Here is a 23,513-nt window from a genome sequence, read left to right as displayed (position 1 = left end):
TAGAAGTGCAAATCCATGCAAGTTCTCTTTAAATAGTTTCGATAAAAATATAACAATAATATTGCAATAATTACTTGGATGAGAAACGAGCTCAAGTCTGCCTAGGATTGTTAAACATTATTAATAATAATATTTTACATGTAATTTTTTCTCATGATCATAAAACTGTGAAGAGTGAATGAAAGCCATGTACTTTAAAGCCTTGGAAACTAATGATAAATTGCTGTTATTGGCATCGCTGGTGGTAGATCATCATTATCATCATCATCATCACCATTATCATCCATTTATCCTTGCTGCACCATGCGGCACATCAGGCCTTGGATTAAAGATCGTGTTGCTTTGTGCTCACTCTACACAGTTACTATTTAAGAGAAAAATACATTTCTGCTTGCTGTAGATGGACATAATTTATGTCCACTTTTTTCTTGCTGTGTACACTAATTAAATTAACCCATTACCCACAGTACTGATAACCTAAACTTTCTCCTCACTGGTTTTCACACATTCCTTGAGACATCAGTATGGAGAATTAAACTGTAAGTATAGAACGACTTAGTGATCAATTGTCTCACTCTTGTGATCTACCTACCTACCTACCTACCTGACTGTACTGTGGTAGTATTAAAAGAGAAAATAAGCAAATGTATGACATATAGATGATCCATATTAACTGAATGTACAGGAACAGAAGATGCTGTTTATTGATTAATTACTTTCTGTGAAAAAATGCTAGTGCTGTAATTAATTTTGTGTCTCTATTATAATATACATAGCGACACTCGTCAACAATTATTATTGGCAAAAACTCTGATCAATCCCACTTTTTGAGTTGAAATTTTCAGGCCACCAGACTGAATAATTGAGTTTCCATTATATGATCATCAGGGTGCTTGTTGAGGAAGTGATCCAGAACACTAAGCCTTAGGATGAACTTTCCTGACGTTGAGATAAACAAGCATCAATAAGTTTAATACAGCTGTGAAGATCAAAGCAACAGCTCTGGTGGCTTAGAACTTTACAGCCGTGATGATGACAAATTCTTTTAGTGCTGAGATGAGGACAAAGCTACTCTGGGATTATGGGGTGGGTCATACAAAGAATTCTTCCTCTCCCTGTTTTCCACTTACTAAAATTCAAAATGACAACTTTACAATCAACACTGACAGCCTGACAGTTAATTCCATAGACAAAATAAGAGTGACTTCACAGTCCAAGAATACAAATTGTACATAATGTGGACTACGTTTTATTACTAACAGAACTAGTTGATCATTGTGCCAAATGATTGCTACGTGGAAAGTTCGTTTAAGTTTCCAAAACACCATAATTGTCCTTTTTTTATCACTGGACAATGCTTTGATTGACCAAACAACAAGAGCATTACATGTACACAAGCAAAACCTTTCTAGGTATCATCTAAAGCAGTTAAATCTAAGGCTAATTTAATGTTGTATCTTTTTGAACTGTTCTGAACAAGCACCAAAATCGTTCATAAATTATAACATTAACCGCAGTTATGTTGCCTCCAATGTGATGCTTGGCCAGTATATTTTTTAATACATAATGTATTATGTCTCTTGTATTTGCCTCTTGGACTACTGTCAGTTGGTACTGATTATTAAGTGCAGTGTCTGATATTTTAGCCACACTAAAACACACTAAGTCCTTAAAGCCACCCTTGTTTGATATCACATTAAATATTTTAGTAGGAACTTAAGCCATAAGCGTGATTGTCCAATACTAAACTGACTACGAATTTGACTGTTTTTGTGATTGTCAACTCCATAGGAGTGTCTATTTCTTGACACATGTATTGAGAACTTACATTTTGGCCACTTGCAAGCTTTGTATAAGTTAAGTTTGTGGGAGATCTGACTAGTGATCTAGTGATCAATAACATGGAAAGTGTAGTGTCTACTAAAACACTTCATGCTATTTCGTTTCTCTGCATGAGTGGTGTTTTTTTGTAGAAAATGTTATCTTACAAGTTGTCTGTTGTGAAAATGTTAAATACAAGGCACCCCTGAAAAAAAACATGGCATTTTAATTTTGCCTTAGTTTGTTCATCGAAGTACAGTTGTACATTCATGTCTATTTGCAATGTTTGTGGTCTCTTTGGAACAAAAAGTATAGGAACACCAGTCGACAGGTCTAGGTATGGCCTGCTTTGTTCCACCCAGTGCTACTTCCCGCATTCTAGGGTCTTGACTTTCCATTTGAGCTCCTGTTGTTGAATGAAGATATTTTACTGCAGAGGCATTCGCCCATTGCTTATTGTTAAACAGAGTTTCCACTCTGTCATGGATAATCCTCTGTCTTTGTCAAGATCACAATCATTTAACAGCTTTTTGCCACATTTTCTTCCTCGTTTGATGTTGCCAAGAATTTTTTTCATAGAAGCTGTCAGAAATTCACTAGATACAAGCAGTTTGTCCCTATTGCTATCCAGTCGATTAAACTTCCAGATAAAAACTTGCTTGTCAGTTAGTAATGAACCGACATAATGTAGGTCCCCTGATCTGGCACTCCTGCGCTGATTTCTTATCAGGGTTTCTATATTATTAAAAAAGACAGAAAGAAAGAAAGAAAGAAAACAGTCAAATTAAAATGACAGAAACAAGACAAGTTATTGATTGTTAACGTTGTTGAAAACCAAGTTTTGCTTTTGTTATAATGCAGAAAGGTTGTTACAACTTACAATATTTTGCCTCTGTTACAGAGTCATAGTCATTTAGTTAGATCAAAACGTGGATGGCTAATATATGTGTTTTTTTTTTTCTGCTTTGTTCTCATTAGCATATTGAAGATTTGAGGTTTGGAATTGCTCTAATAATGAATTTTATCTTCAGTTATTAGATGGCAAAAAGCCATGTAATACTTGGGTTGGATTGGATAAAAAAAAATTGATGTGAGTTTTTTAAGCCAGTTGTGCAGAGTAGTAAGTGCAAAACCAATTCCTTTTCGTCAATCTTGCTGCTCTATCAAGAAGAATTAACTAAGTCAAATCATGATCCTCCACTACAGGTGTACCTGAGTGACTCTTATCACCAGTGAGATAATCCTCCTCCAGATCCTTCCTAAATAATCTCAGCATATTTCTTTTGAATGAGGTCCACAGGTCTTGTGCACATTCTAAATTGAAGATGAGAATGAACAATTGTAAGTAAGAAATGGAGAACATTTTCTTTGTTTACACTGAGTTGCAGAAACAGAAACGGAAGTTTATGAGAATGAGAAAATTAATGCTTTTGGAACACAGCCACATGCAAGTATTTTCACTGCTTTTTGGAGCTCTCTGAAATTTCCACTTGTGTTCTATTTAACAATTAGATTATGAGCTTGAGATTTCTATTGGGCGATAGCTGATGGGGGCACAGCCCAAGTCAACTATAACTCATAGAAATTGAGAGCGAATAACCTAATTGTTTTAGCATAAATCTAGTAGTCGTCCAAAATTTTATCAAATCCACTTTACAGATACATGTACTTTGAAAATGCAAAGAATTGTAAATTTACTGAACTGCTTTTAGTGTTCACACTCTTAGCTCGTGGTGATATGGTCACACTCAGGTGATGTAAGAGCTGAGCCACAATAACTTACTCACTCACCTTTTTTCACTAGACTTGTTGAATTGTCTTTGGCCACTAAATTCAAGAACAAACACAAACATGTGTAAATAGTTATATAATTTCATTTTAATTGGTACACCAAGTATTGGTTAGGAGTGTCAGAGAGGAAAATCTCGGATTATTATTTGTAATCAATATTAATTATTTCGTGATTTTTAATCATCATTATTACAGGCCTTTATCACTAGCAGTGTATGTTTATACTGGTATACTGTAGACCTATACGCTACTAGACTATCTATCTTTGCACACGAATTGCAGACCTCTATAGGCAGACAATTGATTATACACTCACATCAACCTTTACTCAGAAGCAAGAAATGCTTAACATTTTTGCCGCTGCTCATTACCTGTTTGATTCCAATCAGTACATGCTGGGTTTGTTTTTCATGCTGCATATTATTAGGAATTAGCACACAATTGCCATGAATAAAGTGAAATGCAACTCCATCAAAGTCCACTGACTCTGGAGAGTCAGGCTTGAGACCTATGGTAGCCAATAATTATGCAGGCTAAAAAAATTTCAGATGTGGCTTGAAGGTTTACTTTGTAGTTTACTAGCCTCTGGCTAATGAAATACATGTACAACTATTTCAACAATACTTGATTAGAACTGAACTCAATATAGTCATCATTTTCAATTACAATAAGAAGTCGACCACATTACTTACTATACTTCCAGCAATCGAGAGACGTAGACTTCCTTGTTGTGCCAGGTATTGGTTTGCCTGTGTCAACATCAACACACCAGCAGTAACCAATAGAGTAATGACACTGCGTGGGAGAGTATGACCCATCACTAGCACAACGTGGCAAGTACTGCTGGTTTGCACCTGAAGAATGCTTGTTTGATTTCAGTGCTGCTAAATATTCTCCAGTGCACTTCTTTATTTCTGATGAGCAATCAGAGGAACATAATAAATCAAGAGTATAATGATTATTGGATGATACATGTACTTAAAAATAGGTACATAACGTGTATCTGTGTCTCTTGCTCTACTCGAGATTTTGTTAAGTCTCAATCACTGACAGCTTTCTCTCCTATATTGAATGCATTTGCTACAAAATTTGTGATAATAACGATTCTTTAATTTATACATTGTCTTCAACTGCTTTTTTCAAGTTGAGAGTAATGTCCACATTCACTTTCAAATTTAGCAAGTCTCTTTCACCATTTTATGATTTACTGTATTCAACAGGCCTCCTGCCTTAGTTCCCATCATATATTTATAATAATGTATAATATATATATATGCATATATATATATGTATATGTATATCTATCTATCTATCTATCTATCTATCTATCTATCTATCTATCTATCTATCTATCTATCTATCTATCTATCTATCTATCTATCTATATGTATAACCAAAAAATGGAGTGAAATTCTCATCTACTACAAAGTGCTCAATAGCTGAACTAGAGCGGGAATAACAGTAAAAACTCAAGAGCTAGGTTATATGGTCATTTAATCGCTACTCCGAGTTTCATGCCTCATGTGAGGCAATCATCAGGCAACTGCCAGAAAAAACGGTTACATTCAAAGATATTTGAAAATACAGAACAATACAATTACATGCTAGATGTGTTGCGTGTCACATGTCGCGTCACGCGGGATCTTAATCGCTAATTAGATGATAACATTTTTCAGCAAGAATTTCCTAGCATGTCTGCAACACGATGCAAGCTCATTTCTGCTGTTCAGAGTTGACATTTCCGGTTTACATAAGATGAAAAACTTCTCCCACAAACACAAATTACATCTCTTGGTAACATTCGAATAAGACCTAGCCTGTTTAACTATGCGCCACTTGATGTCATACTTAATGTTCTGATCTTTCAGGCTCCATATGTATTTACTTAGTTCAGTAGCGTGTTTGTACCGCTCATTTTGAAAAGAACATACGTGATTACGATATCTTAATTTGAATGCAGTGTCACAGAGTCCAATGTATGTCTCTTTCATGATTGGTGTGATGACTTCGGCCTGGTAAATTACGCTTTCCATGCTACAATTTCCATCCATGGGACACGTGGTAGATTTCCGGCAGTTGCAATTTTTCGTTTGGTCATTAGTACGTGTGGATTTGTTAATTTCAGCTTTGTTATGGTTAGATATGATTGTTTTGATGTTACCCATGCAGCTGTAGCTTAATTTGAGTGTGTTACGGTTAAAAATTTTATGAAGTGGGTTAGATTTGGGGAAGTGCTTATCAATAAGTGAAAGGAAGCATTTACCGATGTTTGTTTCCACGTTCTTGCTGTATGGTGGATTGAACCACAGGATGTTTCGTTGTCTGTTTATTCGTGGGCGAGGTGTCTGGTTCGGTGTGGCATTGAATGATAGGTTGTAGTTGTATCTGCTTTTGTTAAGCGCTTCTTGATAGACGCCCTTAGCGTTATCGAAGCATTCTTTATCAGAGGATATTTCGGAGAGCCTCTTGTTTATGGATTCGGGGATATTTTTCAGGATGGATGGTGGGTGGTTGGATTTTCTGTGCACATATAGAGGGACGTTGCCTTCTTTTGTGTAAGGATAGTGTTTTCCACTTTGGAGGTCAAGTCTGACGTCTAGGAAATTGACCTTGGTGGTATTTGCTTCGACTGTGATCTTTAAGTCGTGGTCACGGAAAACCTTGCGCATGCCCTTTTTAATCCTCTCCACTTCCTGTGGATTCCCCTTGAGGGCTGCCAATCCATCGTCGCGGTATGAGCCGATGTTTTGGCCATACTTCTTTGTAAGGAGGGACAAAAGGTAGCATCCAACCAATTCACATGTTTCTGCCCCGTCGAAGGACCCCATGGTGACATCGAAAAGGTTGTTTGTAGATCTCTTCTCCCATGGACAATTTTCGTTGAATAGCAGAGATCTTTTTGCTTGCAGAATAATTTCACGTTCATGACCGGTGATTCAACGGTACTTAGTGGCAAAGTCGAGCGCATTGGAAAGCAACTTCTCAGTTATAGAGGGGTAGAACTCACAAACGTCAAAACATATGAACGATAGTGAGTTCTTGTTTTCCAAACTGTTAAACCACTTAAGAATGCTGGAGGTGTTTTTCCACTGGTTTATTTTTGTGCCGTTGATGATAGAGGTGTTAATTTCATCCAGAATGTGTTTGCCTATTACACCGATTTCAGACTTCGATGGGTTTATTAGACGGCACGTTGGATGGTCTTGAAAATTGGGCTTGTGATCCTTCAACGTGATAAATGCTTCTTTCTTAGCTAAGTTTTCAATGCGATAACTTGAGTCGTTCGGCTATGCGGGCAGACTGTGCGTCTATTTCTCTTACAAGTTCATCGTTCGATCTTCTGTAGGTCTTAGTGACGTTCTCTTTAATCAGTTTGTCGTACGAGGAAGGGTTCATTGCATAGAAGTTTGTGGTCTTGTCTGCTGGAATGAGGAGGGTGTCTGGCCTCTTGATCTTGTTCTTGATATCGCTGTTTAATTTGCGTTGGAAACTGCATTTAGTGTCATTGAACTTGATGTTCTGGATAAGATTGATCATGTTGTCTTCAAGAGGTATCAATTCGTTGATTTGCGGCGGTGATTTTCTCGATTTGAAGCCATATGACTCGTTTGCTATTGGTTCTGTTTTGTTTAAGAAATGATAAGCTTTCCATTGCACTCGACGTATAAAATTTTCTGTCTTCTCAATAAATGTCTTCAAGTACTTGTTCTTCCTTGGCAGCGGAATGTTCTTGGTGGAATAGTCCAAATTAACCTTCTCCATAGCGATAGGAGATGAGTCAGACAGAGTGCTCGACAAGAAGGAGCTCAATATAACAGTCACCTGATGATTGCCTCGCATGAGGCATGAAACTCAGAGTAGCGATTAAATGACCATATAACCTAGCTCTTGAGTTTTTACTGTTATGTGTATATATATATATATATATATATATATATATATATATATATATATATATATATATATGATGTTAATGTTTTTGGATACTCAAGATGCCCCCAAGGATATATAATACACATTTGTACCGAAAGTCCAAAATAATGACAACTGAGGTATTCCTTACCTTTTACTCCAAAACACGTATACCACTCATTGAGCGATATCTTGTGGTCTCCGTCCCTGTCGCAGTAGGCCACAAAAGTACGGCTGCATTTTTTGGGATGAATAGACTTTTTTGTTATCTTGAGGAAACTATGTAACTCTCTCATCTCCAGCATGTAATCAGCATTTTCATCAAGGTGCGTGAATTTCCAGAGTAAAAGATGAACTTTACCCATGCTGTCAGACTGACCTAAAATAGCAACAAACATCAATATGTCAGCCTTTCTCATCATTTTCTAACATTTTAAATACTACCTTTATCAACTGGAAGTCAATAATCAAACAAGTGAAAAAAAATATTAGGACTTTTAATTATTATGATGCGAAATCTTTCTGGGGAGTCAGTTTTGGTTAAATTTTTTTTATTTTAACCCTTTACCCCTGAAGCGTATGAGAGTTTCTCTGAAATCAGTGAATAAAGGACCTTGCCAGTGGGCAATTTAACTGGATTTACTTGTAACCATACTCTGAAAGATTTCTGCTACAGAGCACTGCACATGCATGGCATGCCTATAATTTCTAATAATGCCCCAGCGTCCACTGTGCCTCCCACTTATAAGCTCCAATAATATCATATGATAATGACATCTAGTAAATTAATTAACAATCAAAATTCATGTTACCTTGAACTTTCTCTGCAGAAGCTAGAGACGACCTTTGAACATATTGCATGAATTCTTCAGACAAGAACTTCACAAGCTTTTCATTAAAAGCTGCACGGATGTCTTCTGAACAACCTGAAACAAAACAAAATTTTGACAGAATTTAGATCAGGCCAAAATAATCAATGAATAAAAAAACCAAGCATGGTGCGCTTGAACTGATCGATTATTTTTCTCTCTTAATCATATGCATTGAGACCTTCACACGTCCATTCACTATATGATGAATTCACATAATGTATTTTATTTGAATTTGAGAATGATGGTATGGAGCTGTCAAAACGTCATTCTTTAATATCATTGCTTTTTATTCTTAATTGTTTCTGGAAAACCTTAGTTATTATTTTCGTGTTTTGAATTAATTCACTCATTTATAGTCATGATATGGTTTTCTCATACCTTTGCAATTAGTGCATGGTTTTACTGGCTTCCATCCTTTTGCTATTGGTTTCTCTGATGGCTGAGCTAAAAGAGCGGAGAAAACTTAACTAAAAAATATGCAAATTATCGTAAATTATTCAGGAGTCTTAGTTGAGAACCATACAGCTTAACAGTGAGAGAAAAGTGTCTTCCCTAGTCAATAACAATTCCCAGGGCTATAGCAAGGAGTGTTAAATACAGATCTACATATATTACATGCAAACTTTGACACCCAACATTTCTGACAAACATGTTTTGAAGTGGTATCAAAATTTCCTTCCAGACCAGACTTGAATGGGATCCTGAATTTTTGAACCCTTAATAAGACAATTTTTCAAACCTCTGTATTATTCAAAACAGGCTTTTGCTCTCTTGGCAGAAAAGTTAGGAGAAATTTATCCTTCATCTTTTTTTAACAATTTCCATTTCTCTAGTTGACAAATTGGGATTCAACTGATAAACTAGCCTCTAACTTTTCATCTTTCGGATCAGAAAACAATTCTTAAGGACTGGTGTTATTAAATGATATGGAAACTCACTATGTGCAATTGTTGGACAATTTGGTTGTCGAAGACGCACTCTAGTCCCTTGGATTTCTTTCCCATCGCTGTCCACGCACCAACAATAACGTGATGTATTTAAGCACTGCACTCGGCAATAACTACCATCTGCCTCGCACTTTGGAACAAAGACAGCCAGCATGATGAGGTCTTTTGATAAGGCATTTGTTAATACTTGCTGTCTGTCACGGAGGCACTTTGATGTTACCGGTGATACCAAGTTGTCATCTTGTAGTGGAAATGGCTTAGTATCTGCAATTTAATACATAAAAAGTGTTTACTCCAAAAGCATCCTCAGGAAAAAAAGGAATTTATTATTATGGAAAAGGCCAGGTTATGTATGAAAACCCAATATTAATAAATTTTATTGCCTCAGTACCATAGGTCTGCAATGCTTACAAAGAGCTGCAGCTTCAAATGCTTAGCCTGTGCACTTATTCCATGCCAAAAATGTTTGGTAGAGTTTTCCTAACATTAGGAAAATATAAATTAAAATATAAATTGTTATAATAATATTTAACATTGTATCACAGTTCTTGTGTCATTTCTGCCTGTTCAAGCAAGAAGGTAAACTGTTCTGACCTTTGCATTTTCCTTTATGAACCATCTTAACTTTATGACCACGACACTTTGCAAACTGTAGAAGGCATCGACTGCTGTATGTTCTTCCATCGCTGCCACAAACCGGATTGGTCCCAGGCTCGTCAATTGGACACGTAATTTTAGATTTGCACATATTGCCTCCAACTTCCTGAAAAAAAAAAATCAACGCGTAAGTCAACTCAAGTATATTAACTTAACTTATTAACTCTGAACATACTGTTGCTTGCATAATGTTTATTTATAATAATTTAACAAAATCAGTTAGTAAGAACCTTTTACCGGTCAGAGTCTTATCAATGCATCAAAGAATCACTGTTAAAATTAATTAGAACCTGTAAATTCACCAGTGATATACAACACCCTGCAACTCTATAAGTATATTCATATGTTTTTCTTCAAGGGGTGAAAAAGTTTTGAAGAAGCGCACAGGGCATTTTACTGAAAATATTTTTTTGACTATATTGAGAAATAGCAAATACAATACAATGAAAAAATAATATTGGGGGAAAAATACAAGATGCTGGTTTTCTTAGCCCAAATTTGATAACTGATAATTACAAGTAAATAATTCCTTACTTCGAGCTTTCTTATGTAGAGCACAGGTAGGGTTGAGGAGAGGGGAAGACTACCCCACCTGCTTCCATCTGGAAAATCTAAATTTACTTATGCTGTCAGAATTCAGATAGCATTGTCCTAACTTGTTGTGTCTGTGGCTATTGAGCTCATCGCAAGTTTTGGTATCTGTCCCTAGAAGGCTAGCCAAATTAAAATCCTTTTAGGTTAATTAGAACATTGTTATCTTTCCAAATCGCTGCTGTCCCTGAGGTCAGTTTGGTTAAGTGATTATAACAGCTTGAATTTTATTTGTCTGAACAACTTTGACACCTTGGTCTGGTGGCAAGTTTATAATTGTCTAGTTTTGTTGTGCAGTGCAGCCAGAGGCAAATATAAAAATATTCTATGCCCACTTGTAATCAAAAGACAGCTGGAGTGTGTGGGTTGAAATTGGCCCAGGTCCTGGTCAGCCTGCAGGCTTTATTGAAATCAGGCGATCAAAAGGTGTTAATCTCAGCTGAAAAATTCCCACCAGCTAAACCCTTAAGATTGGTCTGACAGCGGTAGTCTCAGTATAATAGATACAGAGACACAGGTGCCTCCCTTCTTTAAGCACAGTAAGGTTCTTTATATTTTATGAACATTAAAGCTCTCTTAGAGCCCTTCCCAGGTGCCATTAGTCCCAGCCTGAGTGTTGAAGCTGTGTTCCACTTCTTTGTGTTCTATGCACTTGGTTTTTTTAACTCATTGCTTTGCACCAAGCTCGGCTCTTGGAGCTCAGGTTTTGGGGAAATTTATTATACACCCCGTCATTCCAAAACCACACAAGTTCAAACCTGAAAAAAAATATTCTTGAGTAATATTTTTTTTTGATGAAAACAACAGAAAAATAGTACTGCATAAAAGTAGTATTCAATTGCTTTCATGTAAGCAGTGTTCACACATAGATTTCTTTCGTGAAAGTGGAAGTTAGCTTAAATTTGCTAACTTAATGAGATGTTTTGTTCAATGCTGTCGATTTTCCTCAGGCTAGTTAAAAAATACTTCACTCAGGAAAACTTTGATCACAAAATTGAAAATTTCAGAACCTCGAATATCGCTACATTTGCAAGTAAAGAAAAGTAACATTTGAGGTGACTTTGTAACTTTATTTCAACATTTGTTCACTTCACTTTTGAGGTGCTCACACTGGGCATAACATTTCTCAGCTAGATGTCTGCTGTCAGGTTATTTAAGTACAATGTTGATGTTAATATCATTACAAACAAGACATAACCAAGTTATCTCAGAGTAACTTATTATTGTAGCGGTAGAGGACTGATATATGTACAGTTTTTTTCATCACCATGATTAAGAAAAAAACACTGAAGATTCATTAAAATATGCCAAGACTAGTGGAAAGTTTCACAAGTTTAATTCTACTCAGCTTGTTTACTTGGTTATTTCAAATTGTCGTGATGTGCTGTCGCACCATGAATGTGTGAGTTTCAGTGATGTGTTATGGTAGAGTAAACATTGAACTAAAGCTGCAACTATTTTATTGGAAGTTCTCCAAGAGACAACCATCTTAGTGTGGTATCAGATTTTTGATTTGAACAAACCACATAACATAGTTATTTCTACTACATGTAACAAACAGGCCAAGTTATGTTCAAAACACTAAAAGCCCATTTAAAACTTTCCTTGTTGAGTCTATGACAATCAAATTTTAAAGTAGCTACGTATAATTTACTATTATTTTTCTGGCAGATTCCAATCTATTCCTTAGAACTGGAGATTGAGGGAAAAATTTCACAACTCTTTGCTTGAGTGATGAAATACAATGCTGCAGTATCAACAAAGCATAATTGTGTGATATTTAAAGCATCTAATTTCACAAGACAACAGGACTCTGTCTCCCCAATTTCAGATATATTTTAAGTGACAATAGAAGTTCCCAGAGTGTTGAAGTTATGTACACTGTAAATTATAAAGACAACAGTTTTCTGTGCATGAAATTCAAAGGCCACACTTCGTCACAGCTGTTTTTCATCTAAAAATGTTGAACAATAAACTCAAAGCTTACATATCAACAGTTCTCTCAGAATAACTTTTCTTTGCCTGTATATTTTTTTTAATGAGCTTTAGCTTTCATAAACTGCATATTTGATACACAGTGATGTCTTAAACACTTGTGTTATTTCACAAAAAATAGCAGACCGACTGTTTAAGTATCTCTTCGAGAAAATGCAAATTATTCGGAGTGTAAAGCATTTCCCAAGTGCTAAGCTTTGTCCTCTCCTTTTCAGACAAGTAAACTTGCGTCCTATATCAAAGTGGTGTCCATCTTATATATTGACGGTTTCTGGGAAGCTAATATTTTCAGCTACGCACGTGCCTCTATCAGGTTGTCTGCCCGAAATGTACACGGACATTTTCGCCATCACGCGATCTGCGACTGCACGAGACCACTGCGTGAGTAGACAGTTTCGAAATTCATTTCGAGTCACTGAAAAATGCGTAACATTTGTCGGACCTTACCAGATATTTCTCTTAACACAACTGAACCAGCGTAAAATATTACATTTGATAGGAGGTGGGCACATCAGAGGTTGTAATCGGATAGCGAAATCGCCAACCATGACTGCGAACACATAATAATATATTCAACTCGGCGGGAAGGTAGTAGAGGCGTTGGACGTGTTGCGTCACACACCCTGCTCGCGAACTAAACATGTACAATTGAACGTATTATAATACTTGTCTGTCGTGAAAGACTCCACGAAAGTATTACGAAGTCAAACGATACAATCGTTCGACTGTTAATCAATTTAAGTCAATTCTTTTAGCCTGGTGGAATGCGAACGACGTACAAAATATAGTCTTATTTCTGTTGAGGTCAATTCAATCTTTGTTGCTGGCATTCTTTAATCTTTCGATGGTTTTGAGCAATCGAGCGTTCTCTTCGCGTAAAACTTCGTTTTCAACCTTCACACGGTAGTTCTCGTCCTCCAGATATTCAGCGCGTATCTGAGTTTCAAGTTCTCGTACGCGCCTCGCGTCCCTGGAGCGCTTAGCGGAAGCATTATTCCGTTGTCTTTTCTCCCAATATCTTTGATCTTTTCCAACTCCTTCGCTTAAGTTACCATTCTTCAAATCTCCTCGTCTGCCACGAGATTTACCTGACGGGAAAGCGAGATGTGAATGTCCAGAAGGCGCGACTGTATCTTCGCTAGATGAGCTGGAGCGCTCTTTACGAGGTAATTCTTCACTCGAGTCAGACTGGCAATCTGACTCTCCTTTGGCCATCTTGTGGCTATCACGTTCGCCTTCGTTCAATAACGACAAGCGGGGATTCGAAAACGACTGAAGAGAAACCACTTTCAAGATATCGTTGATCGAATTCTCGCCGAAATAAGGGATTCGTCGAGCATAAACAGCTGGATCTTCGCTCAACTTGCGCGAGCCATTGCAAAATCCGTTCGTTGTTTTTTCTTTAGATCTTTCCGAATTCGACGAGGTTGAGTCATCCGAACTTACGCTCCGCGAACGTTTCCGCGAACGCCTCAGGCCCCGCGAACCCTCCTCTTCCATTAGAACTATTCCACGTTGCTTGCTTGTAATAACGAGTTCTAAACCTTCGAGATTTCCTTCAGACTAAACGAAGCGATGTTCAGTCGTCCTTTGAAAGTGCACACAAGACGGAATGCATTGAACTTAAACCTTTGACACGCGATTATGTCATTCAGAAAAACAAGCCATTGAGCGTGCGCAAAGCGATTTTAACAATACCATGATTGACAGAATGCGAAGGACAACAGGCAAAATGTTATATAACTAATGTCAATTATCATGCTAAGTTTCTGATCGGCCGAGCCTATTGGAACACGCGATAGATCGTTATGCAACTCCACGACCGAAATACTTCCGAAATCTGCACACACGGGAGATACAGCCAATTTTCCTTATGCAGATTGTGATCGTGTTTGTTTTCATGCGGAATTCGCAAACTCGTCAGGTTTTCTGTTCGGTTTCTGTCTAAGTTTCTTTGTCTGTCGAAAACTCAAGGCGAATTGGGCTAAAATGTTTATACCCAGCAGATTTTAAGAGTTTGAGTGAAAGGTAACCCTTGATTAAGTAAACAATAAACTATATTATAAATTATATGTTCCGGAGAGACAATTGCCCAATTCTATGGCTCAGTTCGTTTGCTTGCTTAATACTGATATCAGACTAAAAATTCAAGTGGAGATCGGAATTGAAAAACAGTTTGACTTCCTGCGTCTTTAGTGAGCCTTTCCTCAACCATTTAACCTTTATTTCTATATATAAACCTCGAGATCTGAATTTCTGGTTGACTTGGTACGGACAAAACATAAAACCTGCAGGGTGATCTAAATGGAATTATAAATCAATGCACAGGACAGCTGTTTTGTTCGCCAAGCACGTACGCTACATGAATAATTAATTAGATTTCACAGCACAGTGAGTGCACGTGTTTCTTCAGCACGCGCAAGACCGATTGCTAAGAGGAAAAAAAATAAACAACATGGCGGCTTTGACTTTTACAAACCGAAGCGCTTTCGGTTCCAACCGTGGAAGCAATAAATAAAGCGTACTCTTTTGTTACTCGGCAAAGTTGTCGCGTATTTTTTTCGTAAACAGATTACAGTAAAAGGGATGTACAAAGGGCTACTCTCTTTAAAAGCTAAATTGGAATGTGCCAAAATTTTTAAGCTGTTTTTGGTAGGTCTAAAAAAGGCATACATTTTTTTCACTATTTTGGTCTGAAATAGGGTACGAGTTTTACACTCTGGCCTGGAATTAGGTATGATGTTTAATTAAACCGGCAATTTGTTTTCCTCATTTCATCGAGAAATTTACGGCCCTTCACAAAGGTTTAAGTTCTTCCTCTGGTTAGCCGAAGATAAACATTCTCCATTTCAAAAAACTACCCTCACATCCCCACATAAAATATCGGTGAGTACCCCCGGGTATGAGCAGTCCATGAATAGTCGAGCGGATGAGACAAATAAACAAACAAGTTCTCTCGTTAATTTTTTCCTTCCTTTCAATCTATATCTACAAGGGCTGGTAACAGATCGGGTTTCCTTTTTGTAAGCCAGAACGTATTAAACCCTGGGGAAAATCGATGGGGTGTGAGAACAGATTCGTACAATCACACAGTATATTCTCATAACAAGTGTGTTTCTTTTTGTTTAAGTATTCTATAGAGAAATGAGATTCCGATCAATAGTAGCGCTAAAAGGAAAATGGAGTCCCGGCGGTTCACCGTCTTGATTTTTATTTCTTCATCTCTTTGCATGGGTCAAGAATATAAAGTGCGGAGGACAGTTAATCCATGAATCCTCGTTGGATACGAGGTGTGATAAATAACAAACGAGGGGAGTTTGCCATAATCATCTCTGTTAAAGGAGCCACATCACGCTTTGCCGATCTTGAAAAGTCAGGTTGGTCGTTTGCAATCCATGTTAATCTTCTCCATCCTCCACCATCCCTCTTTCTTTATGGTTTATTATTAACTCTTTGGTGTTTTTCGATCTTAGGTAACTGCTATTTTCAAATTTCCTTCAGTTTGAAGGCAATTTTGTGAGTGGCCAAAATAACTCAAATACCGTGAGTGGGCTTCTTTAAATTCTTCAGTCGACTGTATGATGTGGAGACTTCAGTTTGATGTAAATGAAGTGATGGTTGGAAAAGACGGGAAAATTTCTGGCGCGGCGTTCACTTTTTGAGTTGAATGAAACAAGTTTAACAAGTGTGGAAAGCGAGCGAGACAGTTTTCGTTTGAAATATTCCTTGCGGGGTACTAAAACACCTCTATAAAAGTCGTTTATATTCCGTTTATATTCTGGAAAATTATGACAAACGAGAAAGGTCTACAGGAAGATCCAAGGTAGTACCTAGCGTTGCTGAAAATTATATGCCTTGTGCAAGTCAAGTAAAGCATTTTGTAAACGAGATTGTCGGTCATCATCAAACAACAACTGCGTTGGTCAGAATCGATAAAGTTCACTGAAATATCACAGGGCAAGACCCAAATGAAAGGTAACAGACTAAATTGAAGTGCTAAGCTTATTTAATGCTAAGAATCTGTTTTCACTTTCGAAACAAATTGTGCCAGCTTTTAGGTCTTACCGGCGTGGAATTTTGCTGCTTATGTACTTTATTCAGTCGCTTTTAATGCATATTTGAGCCTTTTGAAATGCGTAGTTGCTGCGTAGCGAGCGAGCATCAACATAATCAGGATTTAAGAAGAATACATAGAAGGGGGTACGAATTTTCGAATTCATCACTTTTGACCAGAATGCATTGCATATAACCAGAGTGCACTGCGCCAATTTTTACCAGAGTGCAATGCACCACAAACAACACTGGGATGTCACACTGGTCGAGCCGTCGTCCTTTTCAGTGAGAAAGGTTGCTCTGATTTACCTGTAAAGCGATGTGAAGGAGATCGTGCTTGACTTTGACAACTCTTCCTTTTGTTCCTAATGCAGTAGGTGAAAGTTTGTAAATCTGGACGATTAATTGCGACATGTTAATCATAAACTTAGTATGTCATTTCTTGCAGTCTTGCCTCCTTGGTCGAATTCTTAAATGAAGAGAAATCGTCGTTACTGAAGCCTGTAGAATAATTAAAACAAACAAAAACCGTAGATCACGCTAATTTCATATATGTCGCCATCTATTCCTTTTCATCCAAACATGAATTTAAGCTTAAGCTTTAGCATTTTCACACATCGCGATGGACACGTCCTCGACACAGTCTGTCAACATTCTACAGAATTTATGAGTTAAATTTCTGCTCCAACAATTTCCACATCTTTCGATTTTCGCGATCTGGTAAAGGGGAGGTTGATGTGTATCGTTTTATGTCCAAACATAGTTCAGATCACTATGTGCTTTTTTGTCTCGATCCCTTGTCACGCGTACCTCGCCGTCGATGGTCATCATGCATGAAGTTGATGCATTCAAAAACATTTTAAGTTACACACCACGATTTGACACTACTTTAAGAAATAAAGGTTAATTTAAGTCTTGGAACGCGCACAAAGATGAATCACTGCGTTAAATATGCCACGATCAACAGAATGTGCCACAGCATTACTATCTTTTAGATACCACAGTTTAGTTTATAATTGTGACATTCTGTGTTTTTTTTATACTTTAATTCTGAGATGGCATTTCCCATTTATACTTTTTTTGAATTTCAACTGAAGAAAGCTCAAATCTGCTTTTTTTCAGCCATTTCTTTCAACCCCTCCACGCACTTCCATATTTATCTTACTCTTATCGTGCAAATATCTCTAAAATGTTACATACTAAGTTATCTAAGTGATGCCTGACAGCAATAAAACATGATTAGTAAAAGAGGCGTGACCGTTTCCACTCTCCGTCTGTAGGAGAGGCAGATGCACACTCATTCAAAGGTGTGAAAAGAGGAAGAACAAGTTTAATTAACCCCATATCTCAATATAAAATTAGTTTGACACATTCGTTTCTTTCATCTGATCGTTAGAAGTAACTATCTGTGCGGCGATTTCTCGTGAGCGTGCAATATCGGTTGCCAATGCATGGTCCGAAGTCTATACGGGGGCGTGGGGAGTACTCGCGGGTTAATTAATCCGCGAGACGCACGAGTGTTTGATAACTCAGTCTGGACTTGTTACTGGCGATAATTAAATTGAGATATATAATTAAAATAAATAATTAGTGTCATCCATAATTCAAGAGAAAAAAGTCTTTCACTGGTATGGTAAACAATGAGACTTTGCCAAAGTTCGCATTTTAATTAAACAAGGGCACTTTCTAAAACCACGCACGACATGGCGGCCAGAGGTCTCATTAAAGTTACATATTGCGGTAATGTTAAAATCTACCTGTCATTTTCAACGAAAAATGGGAAATAAAGGAAAAAGTATTCTCGAAAAAGGGCGACGTATGAAATAGCTCATGCAACAGGCGTCGCATTTTGGCAATTCTCATACCCGGTGTGCGCGTACTGTCATGTTCGTTTAAGCCTTTCTTAGATTGAAATACGTGCGCATTTTAGATAGAAAGATCTGCTAATACCTAAGGCTGTCATCGCTATCCGCCACAAAAAAAGACCCCTCAAACAATCAAGAATAGTGATGGTAGCCCTTAAATAGCGAACGACAGCTACAAGGACTCTAAGATCGCCGATAAAGGAGCAAGACTAGGCGAGGAGCACACAAGCTTAACCTTGTTTATTCGTCTCGACCTAACTCAGCCAAAACCAAACACAATTTTTTTTTCTCCTGATCAAGATTATCCGTGGACATTGTCTTATTTTTTTGAGTCATAATCGGCTTCAGTTGTTTTGCGTTTGTTTTGCGGCGTTAGTAAAATGGGATGGTAAACCTTGCTTGCGTCGTCGCGAACAAACTCAGCCGTAAGTGTTTAAGTTTATCTATGGAAACCCAGACCTGATCAGTAAACCGGAACTGCTGTGATATGCACACAACAACCTTAACTGCAATGTTCAGTAGACATTTTTACATTTTTGTTTTATAAAGGATTAAGTCTGTACCAAGTCTGAAGTGGCCCACATCGTGCGAGTTTATCTCGGTTTTTATTGAACACACAGAGACCAGGATTTTTGCCTCGTCTTTTGTCTCCTGTGGACGTGATGTTAGGTCATTACTAGTTTACTCCAGCCAGCAGCTTTCTCAGCTGGTCTGTAAATTCACTTTTGGAGAGAGAGACTTGTTTAAGTTAAGGCGGGGGGTTAACCTCAAATTCTGTAAAAAAAATTCGAAGTTTTGTTTTTTATCGGAATTTGAATCATACGGTATTGAAGTTTTATTTTTAGAATTTCTGTTACTGTAAGTTCAAAGCTCGCTTTCTCAAAACGAGTTATTTTTGCCTTTGAGAAAAGGTATTTTGAGAAGGTTTTGTCCAATTGAGCTCAAATTTTCAGGATTTGTTGTTCTGAGTAAGTATTGTGTTTTAAGCAAAGAACTTTTCCATCCAGATCATTGTGTCGAAGTTATGCATTGAAACGTATTCTGGATTTTCTGTATCAGATTTAACTGGTCACCATTTCATGCCGGTTTTAAACTTTTCAAAAACTGCTCTGCTTAACAAAGTGAGCTATTTGTTTTCTTTTAAAAAATTTAAAAATTATTCTTTTTGATCGGTTCTTGTAGGAGTTATCTTTTCTCAGAGAAGCCCTGGCATTCCCCAACAGGTACAGGTGGCAGATTTAATCGGCCGGTGTCAGGCTACAATACAGTTCTAGGATCTAAAAATATATATGTTTTCATAATCTTTGTTCTTTAAGCTTTCTAAAAATTTATACTTTGCCATGGTTTGGAATTGAATCTTACCACGAGAAAAGTTTGAAAAAAGGGTGTGTTTTTAGGGTAACCCCCAAGTCCTTCATCGAGGCTAGGCTCGATCCAGGCCTCTGCAAATCGCCGCGCCTGCCTTTATTAGTCTATCTAGAACCTGTTAAAGTTAGCAGAAACTAAGAAGGATTCCCGGCATTCGGTTTCGACAAAAAAAAAAGAAAACCATCTGTTAGTACTGTATGGTAAATCACAACAAAGAAATCGTGTAAATTTAATTATCAAACATACACTGTGATGCTTTCTCAATGTGTCTCGATTTTTCCTGGCTTCTAAATTCACCGCAGTTTGGGGAACTTGGATCGAAAATCTCTAGTTAGCTGTAAGTCTAAGTTAATTTTGCGAGTGGGACGCAGCACAAAGTAAAATGGCTGCGAAAGAGAAGAAGAAATTGGACTGTGGTGGTGATTTAGCATTATTAATTGAAAGTTGCCCAGATAAATAAAACTGAGGAACCCAGGTTAAAATACCAATACACGACGTGCGCGTGGCGCCTTTTAGTCAACCGCTGGTTAAAAGTATCATGGTTGATGTGTTATAGGAATTAAAAGGAGGAAAAGATTAAAGCCTTAGTTGTAAGAGCTGCTCTGGCCTTGGTTACTTGGGACTTGTGCCATAGCATATGCATGACATAAGCTGTGTAAGCTTGAAACATTTGGGCTGAGTTCCAAATGAAGGAAATCTCATGTTTGCTTTTCAAGAATCCACCTGACAGTGACGAGAGACAAATTAATGGCTAACGAAACATTTATTGGATTTGAGAGTTATAACTAGTGAAACGATTACACGTCTGGAAGGCCGGCTGTGTATTTTGTGTAAACAAACTGGCCAGCAAATAGCCATAAAATGAATAAGAATCTTCCATGGAACAAAGTTCTACTGAAAGCCGAGAACGATACAATTGGTTTAAGTCAACAGCTATTATACCTCTGTGAAATTCCTCTCTCTAAGGTTAAGTCCGTCAATTGTAAAGAATTTGGCCGAGCTAATTTGGGCGTACTCGCTTTTCGAGCACGTCTTGAAAGAAAAGGCTCAGAAGATGGGATATAGAATTTTATTGAACAGTATGAAGTAGTTTTACAGATAACCTTTCGTGCGTATATTTGTATTTTGGTGCAATGCCGGAAGAATTAGGAGGCATTTGGTTTTTAACGGATAATCGGTAAGGCGATGATTTGACAGCCCACAATGTACAATGCCACAAATTAATCCGTCTTTAAATTATCAAGATTTATCGCTTCCGAATTTTTGCGTGCATTTGTCACGTCGAAAACTCCTTATTAGCCGTCTGTAGAAAGGACCAGAAAGCGAAAAGAGAACGACATCTATTTTACCCGTAAATATTAATATAAGGATTTTTTTATTTCTAAGACACTCGCTGCATTTGCATAGAAAAACTCTTAATCCGACCTCCTGCTAGCGCTGTTGAAGAACTCAGAGCGATGTGCACGCAACACTTATGATGATAAATTATAAAGCCCCAAAACTGTTGAATTGAACACTTATGCAATTAGGCATCATTCCAAGACTAACTCAAGCCTTGAATTCATCTCAAATGGCCACTGTGGTTTTAAATCGGCGTTACAAGCTTTTAACTGAAGAAATTCAATGGTCTCTTCTTACCTTCCAAATTCAGTATTAAATAACAAAGGGCAAAGCATTTCTAAAACTGATGACCTGAAATTTGGTTTGACGAGTTGTGTTTCCGTTATATTTACGACTCTCACTTTCCCTAAACTGGTAACCGAATGAATGTACCACGAAATATTTCTTGACGTAAAAATGAGTCTACCGGCCATAATAGCCTCTCCTTGGAGGAGGGATTTAGCAGAAATGGGGAAACTAAAGATTTGGATAAAGAACAAAAGCCTTTCCGGTTTTTGTAGCATGAAACAGCAAGGAGCATTGCTCTCTCCTCCCCCCCACCCCTCCCCCACCCCTGGATGTCATGCTAGTTTATCGTAGGATTATTATATTCCCCTGACGGGCAGTTTCGCCAGATTTCCCCGCCAGTTCTATCGGTCCCGTTGATAGCTTTGTGGGTACTGAAAGAGGAGCTGAGAGAGTGAAGTGTCTTGCCCAACAACACAATATAGCGACTTCGGGCACGGCCTGAATCCTTACCCCTCGATCGTACCTCCCACGGGCTACCAGGACTGATTAACATCTCTAAATATGTTATTCGCGAAGCAATGAAAACAGTCCATTGTAAGATCATGTGCTGTATTGCTCTCAGTTTAGTTACCCGGCCGTGACTACAACTACTAACGAAACAGGGCGAGATCAGTAATCCAGAGATCCAATTAAAGAAAAAAAAAATTGAATTGCTGAATTGCTTACAGCTCATGTCAATAATATTTCATATAGTGTATGCACAAGCAGCTTTCTGACTCTTTTTCCGCGGTTTAACTGAAAACAATGAAAACTGTTTCTTCCGTCGTCAACAACCTGTCTTGTGAGAGAGCCTAACTTATTCAGCATGCTCTCTCTATATAGAAACCAACGCCATGCATTCACTGTCACAAAACGTCAGGAACGTTCGAGAACACCAGAAATTTTTCCAAGTGTTCTCAAATGACCAGCGTGTTTACTAAATTAAACATGCAATTGAGAAATAAAACTTGGTCTACCCAGATTTGCCTTGTTTTATAGTCTAATTAACATAGTTTTAGCCAATCAGGGTACACGTTAAACCAATAAATCTATCACTGAACAAAGCTAACTCAAGATGGACTTTGGCAGTCTCGATTTCAATGTCGGGGCGGAGGGAATGGCTAAGCAGGATCAAAAAAAGAAAAAAAAATACGTCAACCACACATGGCGTTTAGAGAGAACAGATCTGTAGACCGACGCTATTAAATTTATGTCAGCACAACACAGTTTGTTAATTTACTCCAGAACAGTCTCAATTTAGTCCAAAATCGGAAAGGATCCAGTACTGCTGAAACCTCCGACTAAGAAACTAAATTTAACCGAACTATGAATCACTGTATAAAACGAGTAGTATCTATCAAATTTCAGTAACGCCCGGGTTTTATATAGCGTCGTTGTCTTTCGACCTTAGGAATTTTTCCAAAAGGACATCTATAATTTATTAGAAAGTCTTTCAAATTCAATTTGCGCTAGGCTTGCCCCGAATCAAGATGGCGCCGACAGTTGAGAGGAGAAGGGCTCGAAAGGTCACTACACGATACGCTTGTGAAGAGTGACAGTTTCTCTAGAAGCGGAAATTCGAAACACAACAAAATCAGTTTGAGATTTCAAGGGTCACCGAGCCCCAAAGCCGGACGATGGATGAAAAGGTTTTAAGTGCTAGCAAGTGGACAGACGATTAATCTCTGAGTCGACAAAACGATGGACTAAATCTCGTTAGAAGAAGTATGTAGTTGAAAGAAAAGGTCTTGAATGGATCAAGAGCACCGCATTCCAGACAAAAAATTCAGCAACGCTTTGCCAGCTAAACAGACAACGCGATGCGAGCCTCTTTTCTAGATTTTTTCATCAATGGTGATTAGAAAGAAACTTCGTTTACACACTGTAGGAATAAAAAAGTGAATAGAACGAACGAACGAGCAAATAAGGGCTTCGTGACTTAGCTGGGAACATGCCGTTAAAGTGACGTGTAC

At 37.7% G+C, this 23,513-nt stretch overlaps 2 protein-coding genes across 7 annotated transcripts in view; both read right to left on the bottom strand.

Annotated features, from left to right (window-relative positions):
- Positions 1-1,352: 1,352 nt before the first annotated feature.
- The window catches only part of LOC145470627 (SPARC-related modular calcium-binding protein 2-like), a 40,157-nt gene continuing 17,996 nt past the window's right edge, over positions 1,353-23,513 (bottom strand). For all 6 annotated transcript variants that reach the window (XM_081454435.1, XM_081454433.1, XM_081454431.1 and 3 more), the window contains exons 3-11: positions 9,938-10,106; positions 9,335-9,607; positions 8,775-8,840; positions 8,337-8,450; positions 7,676-7,903; positions 4,305-4,526; positions 3,613-3,648; positions 3,034-3,135; positions 1,353-2,556 (exon numbers count right to left, since the gene is read on the bottom strand). In XM_081454435.1, the coding sequence (XP_081310561.1) occupies positions 2,249-2,556; positions 3,034-3,135; positions 3,613-3,648; positions 4,305-4,526; positions 7,676-7,903; positions 8,337-8,450; positions 8,775-8,840; positions 9,335-9,607; positions 9,938-10,106 (1,518 nt within the window). In that variant the 3' untranslated portion in view covers positions 1,353-2,248. The remainder of the gene's footprint in view (positions 2,557-3,033; positions 3,136-3,612; positions 3,649-4,304; positions 4,527-7,675; positions 7,904-8,336; positions 8,451-8,774; positions 8,841-9,334; positions 9,608-9,937; positions 10,107-23,513) is intronic.
- LOC145470628 (uncharacterized) lies at positions 10,558-16,600 on the bottom strand. The gene has a single exon (XM_081454437.1). The coding sequence runs from the start codon at positions 14,084-14,086 to the stop codon at positions 13,397-13,399; it is 690 nt and encodes a 229-aa protein (XP_081310563.1). The 5' UTR covers positions 14,087-16,600; the 3' UTR covers positions 10,558-13,396.

This window comes from Orbicella franksi, chromosome 15 (genome assembly GCF_964199315.1).
Source record: "Orbicella franksi chromosome 15, jaOrbFran1.1, whole genome shotgun sequence".
Taxonomy (NCBI): Eukaryota; Metazoa; Cnidaria; class Anthozoa; order Scleractinia; family Merulinidae; genus Orbicella; species Orbicella franksi.
The sequence above is the reverse complement of the archived record's forward strand: the minus strand, read 5'-3'. Positions and strand labels throughout refer to the sequence as shown.